The sequence below is a fragment of the Mizuhopecten yessoensis genome, unplaced genomic scaffold (genome assembly GCF_002113885.1).
Source record: "Mizuhopecten yessoensis strain PY_sf001 unplaced genomic scaffold, ASM211388v2 scaffold1391, whole genome shotgun sequence".
Taxonomy (NCBI): Eukaryota; Metazoa; Mollusca; class Bivalvia; order Pectinida; family Pectinidae; genus Mizuhopecten; species Mizuhopecten yessoensis.
The window spans coordinates 86,606-94,479 of NW_018404023.1; the positions used below are offsets into that span (position 1 = coordinate 86,606).

General features: G+C 37.0%; 1 protein-coding gene across 3 annotated transcripts in view; it reads right to left on the reverse strand.

The window, feature by feature from the left end:
• Positions 1–562: 562 nt before the first annotated feature.
• Positions 563–7,874, reverse strand: part of LOC110461190 — a 21,978-nt gene continuing 14,666 nt past the window's right edge. For all 3 annotated transcript variants that reach the window (XM_021514569.1, XM_021514576.1, XM_021514560.1), the window contains 6 exons: positions 6,018–6,121; positions 5,160–5,280; positions 4,597–4,663; positions 3,937–4,140; positions 3,412–3,541; positions 563–2,694 (listed from right to left, as the gene is read on the reverse strand). In XM_021514569.1, coding sequence (XP_021370244.1) covers positions 1,460–2,694; positions 3,412–3,541; positions 3,937–4,140; positions 4,597–4,663; positions 5,160–5,280; positions 6,018–6,121 — 1,861 coding nt within the window. In that variant the 3' untranslated portion in view covers positions 563–1,459. The remainder of the gene's footprint in view (positions 2,695–3,411; positions 3,542–3,936; positions 4,141–4,596; positions 4,664–5,159; positions 5,281–6,017; positions 6,122–7,874) is intronic.

Consider the following 7,874-nt stretch of genomic DNA (forward strand, 5'->3'; position numbering starts at 1 on the left):
GTAAAGTAAGAGCCGAGTAAACAAGGCTTTTGACATCAAAGGTCTTCTTTATTAACTTTTTCATTGTGGACAGAAAATCTGTGATGTATTTTCTATTTACTGATAACATTCAGATACTGTGTATAACAACATATTTTAAACAATAACAACGACTTATTAATATTAAAACGCTACATTTATATACAATATATACTACTAATAAACAATATTTTATTTATATACAGAACATGTTTCACTGACAATATTTACAGTTTACATACATTCATATGATAATGATTGTTGAATTAAAACGTGAATATAAACTAGTCCCTATTATTTAGAAATAGGACTGGATTTTGTGTCACTGAAAACCGCATACTTGCCACGAACATTTTGGCGAGTGACTTTTTGCTGTTATTCAATGCTCATGACATGAAGACATATAACAATGCATTAAATCTAAACAAGCACATAATGCGTTAAAACGCAACACACACACAGTTCATTAAAACTCAACACACACACAATGCGTTAAAACTCAACACACACACAATGCGTTAAAACTCAACACACACACAATTCATTAAAACTCAACACACACACAATTCGTTAAAACTCAACACACACACAATGCGTTAAAACTCAACACACACACAATGCGTTAAAACTAAACTCGCATACAATGCACACAATATAATTGTTATCAAAAATCAGGGAGCGGCAGGCAGCCCCTGTTAATGAGTCAGACTTTTAAAGTATACTGAAGGCCCCTGAAGTATACAATCAACACAAGAGTTGCACTATATCATATGTGCGTACAATAACATGCACCGGATGGATCTAGTCACCAGTATGCGTGCTTTCCTATCCAGTTACTCAGCATTTGTTTACATTGTGAGTGTTGGCACTTTCTAAACATGTACTAAGCACTAGACACATACATTGGTTCTCGTCATCGTCCCGATGGCTATGACCTCAACTCTCTTGTACATTTTCATTGTGACGGAATCGCCTTCATCTTGTATTTTGCACGACCTCTTTTTGTCTACTAGACTGTATGATTCCAATGATACACGAAATACAATGACGCGCGTCTTACTCAATGAAATATATGCATTAATATTTGTTTCGTGAACGTTCAACCTTTGTCTTAAAGAGCTTGCACAGACCGATAATTTCATACCATTATGTCCACTTTTGGATTAAACTACACTTCGAACAGATATTCCTGAAGTTTGCTTATCCGATGCTCTCGGTCATGCATCCAGATCGTTCCACCCTAACGACAGACTCGGTCAGGATATATGGCGGAGATATGGTGACAGACGCAGTAAGGGGTTATTACAAAGACGTGATTATAGGCTTTGCTGTCATTGTGGAAATGATACAGATTCAATTAAAAGTTACTGTGGTGATACAACTTGACATGCCATGTCAGTAGTTACTCTGAGAAAGATTGCCGTCGGAATTTTCTGTTTTGTCAATGGTTACTATGGAAACGTGTGTTGTCAAGAATTGGTGAGAGTACGCCATCTTGTTGACGATATTGATTATTGTGGTCGCGATGGTGGTGATGATGATGGTGGTGGTGCTGGTGGTGGTGTCCATTAGAAGGCTGTACCACGACCTGGTGTGTGTGAGTAACGTCTGGGCTCGGAGAGGAAGGGAACTTTGCCAACAAAAATGATATTTGGTCCGCTGAAAGTTGTTGGGTTTGCTGCCGACCATTTCTGGGGGCGAAGAAGTCAGACAGTTCTCGTAATAAATGCTGACCACGCCGTTGACTTAGAATATCGGCGCTTCTTGATCTGGAATTAACATGTGTGTGTCGAACATTAGCTACATGGGGGGACATTTGGTTCTGACTGTTCAGGCGATTGAGCTTCCGTAGAAGCTGCCTTAGATCCGCTGTGGTGCCCCCGCCCCCTGGTGTCTGGGACGAAACCACTGCACCATTTGTGTTTGGGGTCGTTTGGTCCCGTCGGTTACCCGATATTAACCCCATGGCATTGTTTACGAGTGTGTTGATGTCACCGTTTGACTGTCTGGATGTCATTAATCCAGACAGTAATGGAGTAGACTGCGTTGGTTGACTCAAAGATTCTGTATGGATTCCGTTAAGTTCATTTAGTTCTTGCAAAAGCTGCCGCTCTAGACGATCAGCTGATGTTGGTGTAGAAGGACGTAGCGAACGAACTGGTTGTCTACGACGAAAATTAGACCTCCTTTCCGAAATTCGATTCCTAAATTGGTTATTTATACTTCTACTTCGTGACGGGCGTTCCCCTTGACCCTTAAGCGATCCTAGTGTGATGGAGTCTGGAAGATTTGACAAAGTTGCGGCTAACGTTTCAGGCACTTCACTGCCGGATGTAGGCACCATACGATCCCCGTGAACCGAAGGGTTCCGAATGAAGTTATGAACTTCACCGACTGGTCTCAAGACAGCATTTGCTGCTTCGCTAGGTGATTGTCGTCTATCTGGGTTGAACGCAATACGAAGAAGAACGCTGTTTTTATCCTGTTGTGTCTGACCCGGCCTTGTTCGAGGTTGGTTGGTGTGGGTCGTATGCGACCTAGGTGGAGCAATTGAAGATACCTCTGGACACTGTTTTGCGGGTTCCCTGTCGTCTTGATCAGTTGGACACCAACAACGGCAGTCTTTTCCGACAAAGGCTTCTTTGAATGGACAGCTTGGTGGCGATATACAGTGACCTGCGTAAACCATAAAACGACTATTGAATGTTTTCAGTAGATGCTGATAGTTACTCATATTAATAATTGTTTATCATAATATACTGTGAGTAATGTAGATTAGTGTCTTTTTTTCTTTGTACTTTTCAATGTTCTATCTGTTAATCTTTCATTTGTTCCCATTATGCACAAGTTTCGTCGATAATGGGTCCAACCTACGATTTTGTTTACACGTCGATGCGTTTAACTGGAAATACACTTAAATGCACATCCGTCCTTTAAAAACGAATCTTTAATCAAGGGCATTTATCTTCTGTCATAAAAGGTCGATATTTTCTTTTAAAACGTATCATTTAAACATTATTGGTTCAAAACAGTACAGAAAATAACGGATGTCATATCTCCTTGAATATTCCATTTAAAAACAAAATAAAAAGTAAAATTAATTTCAATGGACAGTTCTTGTTTAAAAAATTAGCATTCCATATTTCAGTGATGTGTGCTTTTCATATTCCGTCTTTGCGTATTGCAGAGTTATCTGCTCTTGGGAGCAGGTATTGATTGTTACGTCACAAACCAATGACGTAACAATCAATCCCTGCTCCCAAGAGAAGATAACTCTGCAATACGCAAAGACGGAATATCAAGGAATAAACCAATTTGTCGAAACTTTACAAATTTGGTATGATATTAATGACGGGTAAACGAAGAATGTAGCCACTGGATGAAACACCATACCTGAACAGCTATACATGGCGTTGACAGACATCACGTCACGAAAGCTGATACGTGTCGCCTTGCCCATCTTTTTCTGAAAATTAGGATCTTTGGCATGCATTGTAATTGCTGTTCTGTTAAAGGAAAATGCCTGGAACACAAATTCATGAAATAACCGTCAAAACAAATATGAAATGTACAGCTAGCAGTAATAATTAACTTTAGAATGATCTTATGTTATATTGACAACATTGTTGAATTAATAGAGAAAAAAAAGTATATCGGGAAGAACGGAAAGCTGGGTATTGTATTCGTCTCAATTATGCTAGCAGTTTTCTTCTTTTGAATTTACACAAGAACTTGAAAATTCTATCCGATAAACGGCCTGGATTTATTGCCCGCACAGGATATCATTGAACTTCTATATTTTTGTCAAGGGAGTCTACAATACCGTCTAATACGAACACATTATTAACGGCCCATCACCACAGAAGAGATCTTTCTTTAGGCCAATAAAAGACATCAAAACATCAGTGAAACACTTACTGTTTCTCCATAATGCATGATGCTTAGGTAGTCGTATGGGATGCTGTAGTTCGTAGTCTGGTCGGCGTCTATTGACTGAAAGTTGAATCTGACTGGCGGGAGAATATGGTTATAAAGGATGTCGATATACATGTTCCTGTCAGGTCGAGCTTGCTCGTGGAACATCCCGATAGCGTGGCCAATCTCGTGAAGGATAATACTCCTCTGGAAATGAAAACAAATCGTGGAGAAATAATTTCATCGTATAATTCAGAGTGAACAATTATTTGCTTGCAGACAAAAATAAAGGCTATACAAATAAAATTAAAACATATTTAATTATTTGGAAATGGACTCCAACGACGATTTTTTGTAATGCAGTACGAAACATTTTTAATCATTTGTTTACTTATCTGTGTAGTTGATCATGCGTATCGACAATTAAATTACTCAACATCACATTACAAAACAACAAAAACACAGAGATTTAACAAAATGGATGTATATTGCATTTGATAACTATTCAAGACCATATCAGTGATTGTGTATCCATGTGGACGCCGTTATTGCAAGACATTGTCTGAGTTGTAAACATGTTGAGATGTTACCCTGATGCCGGCAAAATAGATTCATACACTGCATGGTAGATACATCGTCCCTTCATTAGACAGACATACGTACCTTCCTGCAAGGTTTTGCCAGGCCAACCATTTGGTTCTTGCGCTTCTTGCCAACATAGGAATGACAGCTATGGAAAGATGGAAAACATGTTAAATTCAATACTATATTATGCTGCAACAACTGTTTTGTAAGCAATAAAACTGAACATTTGAATTATATCTTTACAACAATTGCAGGTATGGAAATAGTAATAGTAGCTATTCGTATCTTGCGTGCAGTTATTTTGAAAAGCAACAGGTTGGTCCGGTGATTGTGTGTTTTTGTAATTTATTTCTTTATTTTGGTATGAAAAGAAAATAATTCGATCGATGCTTTAGAGTATGAAAACAATGACGATAGATGAACTTAACACACACACAGGTGCTTAAATTGAACTACACTGCATTACTCATCTGTTCCGTCCTTGTAGAAAAATACTCATTGCGTTGACATGAGGGCTCATTTGCAAATCGCAAAGAGAGCTCTAACTAAAGAGGTTTTACAACACCCAGAAGGATAGTCATCATGGAGTTTAAATTACCAAATTTCCTTAGTTTCAAAGTGGTATTGTGACAGCGACTTACCCATCAGAGTCCTTGAGTTGCAGTTTGTATTGATCTGAGGGCGTGGCCGGAACAAACCTGACGCACGTGTACGACTCCCACTCTCTGAGGGCTAGGTGTATATCTCGCCTCTCTGTACTACCTATGTTGGATAGAATAGGAAAATAAAACACACTGACAAACACACATTGTCGAAATTAGAAATTGACAATAAAGATATAAATATGGATAAACGATCCTAATCAATATTCTATTACCTGTAAGCTTTATAATGAGCAGTTCTTCTGGGACTTTGCTAAAACCCCACTGCGTTGCTTGTTTGCTTGTTTGTATGTTGATCATAAGATCTTAAATTGTTTTCTTTATCATATTAGAATAACGAAACCTTTTTTACTTTTTTCCCATTTAAGCTAGCTTCTTGTGATCCACAATGGAAACTTAGCGACTTGTTACATACATTCCATACGCAATGAAAAAGAGTTTAATATCATTTTTATCACATATTGCGAAATAAAGGATGTGTAATAATAGTTCTGTAATATAAAGCCTTAAAGTCCTCTTTATTTAGTTGTGATGGAGTTCATCGAGGCTTGAGATATGGCACGATACTATACACTGGAAAATTGTCGCCATTCAAACTTTCGCCCTTCGCCCATGACATGCCTTTTTGCCCAGTGTTATTTTCGCCCAGTGTTATTTTCGTCCAGTGTTATTTTCGCCCTTCACATTAAACCCCTATGTTTATTATGATGTTTAATTTTATTGCATCAATGATAAATTTGTCCTCTATACAAAGGGCGAAAGAGGCAAAAATTAACCTGCAGCGAAAATATCACGGTATACAGAATATTCTATTTATACATTTAGTTTTTTACATACTGAAATCCCTGGTCCGAATCGTATAGGGTATCCTTCCGCCGGGCCAATGGTTGCTCTTCTTCTTCACCAATGCTCTCTTCACTCTTCCTCCGTCAGTCTTTGGACTGAAACCAATAATATCGTTTATAGACAACCTATACACTGTATTTATATTTAGTCTAAGGATCCTTGTCTCACTGCACTGTGTTTTTTCCTATAACAGTAGCCTCCCCTTAAGTTCCGCTTGGCTATAACTGAAGCACAGTTTGACCAGGATACTTCCTGTTCACCAGGTAGCTCAATCGGTTAGAGCAATAGTAAAAAATCTGAAGTCCGGAGTTCGAATCCCGATCTGGTCACTTTACAATTTACACTCAGAACATTATTGTTCAATATATTTTGTTTATTTCATCTTTATTATTTCTCATCAAAATTCCCACAAGGTATGGTATTCATTTCAGAAATGATTTATGAAAGCTATAATAATACTGGAATCCACAGTTTTCCATAGTACATAGTAACAGTTTTTGGCAGTGGTACGGGTATCCTTAAACAACAATTGCAATAAGATGTTGCATGTCCATTTCATGAATCTTCCAAACAAAGTGGTAATTTCGATACAAATATTAAACAAGTGGTATTTGTTATGACATAATGTTTTACCAGTCTATGTAGCCCGTGCCATTCCGTTTAAAATGATTATTAAAATTGTCAACGAGTCTTGAAATGCTGTTTAATAAACTTAAATTATGTTTAATTGACGATACATGTACATAGAAAAACAATTTCAATGAACGCGTTTATTTTTGAAAATGAATGACCTTTTAAAATGTTATTGTTAAGTCTTGCATAAATCTTATGTTTAAGTATTTTCAGTTTAAAATTTTGTTGAGAATTTTTTTTTTTTTATTACAACATGATTTATTTTGTTATTAAAAACGTATTTTTAGAGGAAAAGATCCGCAAATTACAAAAAACATCAAGTGTATTTTGATTTTTATTCAAAGTGTCAGGAAAGCCACAGCTATATCGTGCACAAATTCATTGTTACAATTGTCTGAGAAACCAAGTCATATGCTAATTTCCTTGTAAAATCTTTTTGTTCTATATAATTGTCAATATACTGTAAATCGTTGAGATGTATATCTCCGCTAGTGTAACATAACATATATTTAGTCCTCCGTTCAAAGCAGTAGACAAAACACTGGTACTTTCAGACAACATACCTCGCTTTCAGACATTAAACCTTTACTCTTAGACAAAGCACCTTTACTTTAAGACAACACACCTGCATTGTTAGACAACACACCAGTACCTTTAGACAACATACATGTACTTTTAGACATAACACTTTTACTTTTAGACAACATACCTGTACTTTTAGACAACACACCTGTACTTTTAGACAGCACACTTGTACTTTTAGACAACATACCTGTACTTTTAGACAACATACATGTACTTTTAGACAACACACCTGTACTTTCAGACAACACACCTGTACTTTTAGACAACACACCTGTACTTTTAGACAACAAACATGTACTTTTAGACAACAAAAATGTACTTTTGGACAACATACATGTACTTTTAGACAACATACACGTACTTTTAGACAACAAACATGTACTTTTAGACAACAATCATGTACTTTTAGACACCACCCCTGTACTTTTAGACGACATACCTGAACTTTTAAACAACACTACTGTACTTTTATACATTACACTTTTACTTGTAGACAGCACACCTTTACGTTTAGACAACACACCTGTACTTTTAGACAACATACATGTACTTTTAGACAACAAACATGTACTTTTAGACAACAATCATGTACTTTTAGACAACACACCTGTACTTTTAGACGACATACCT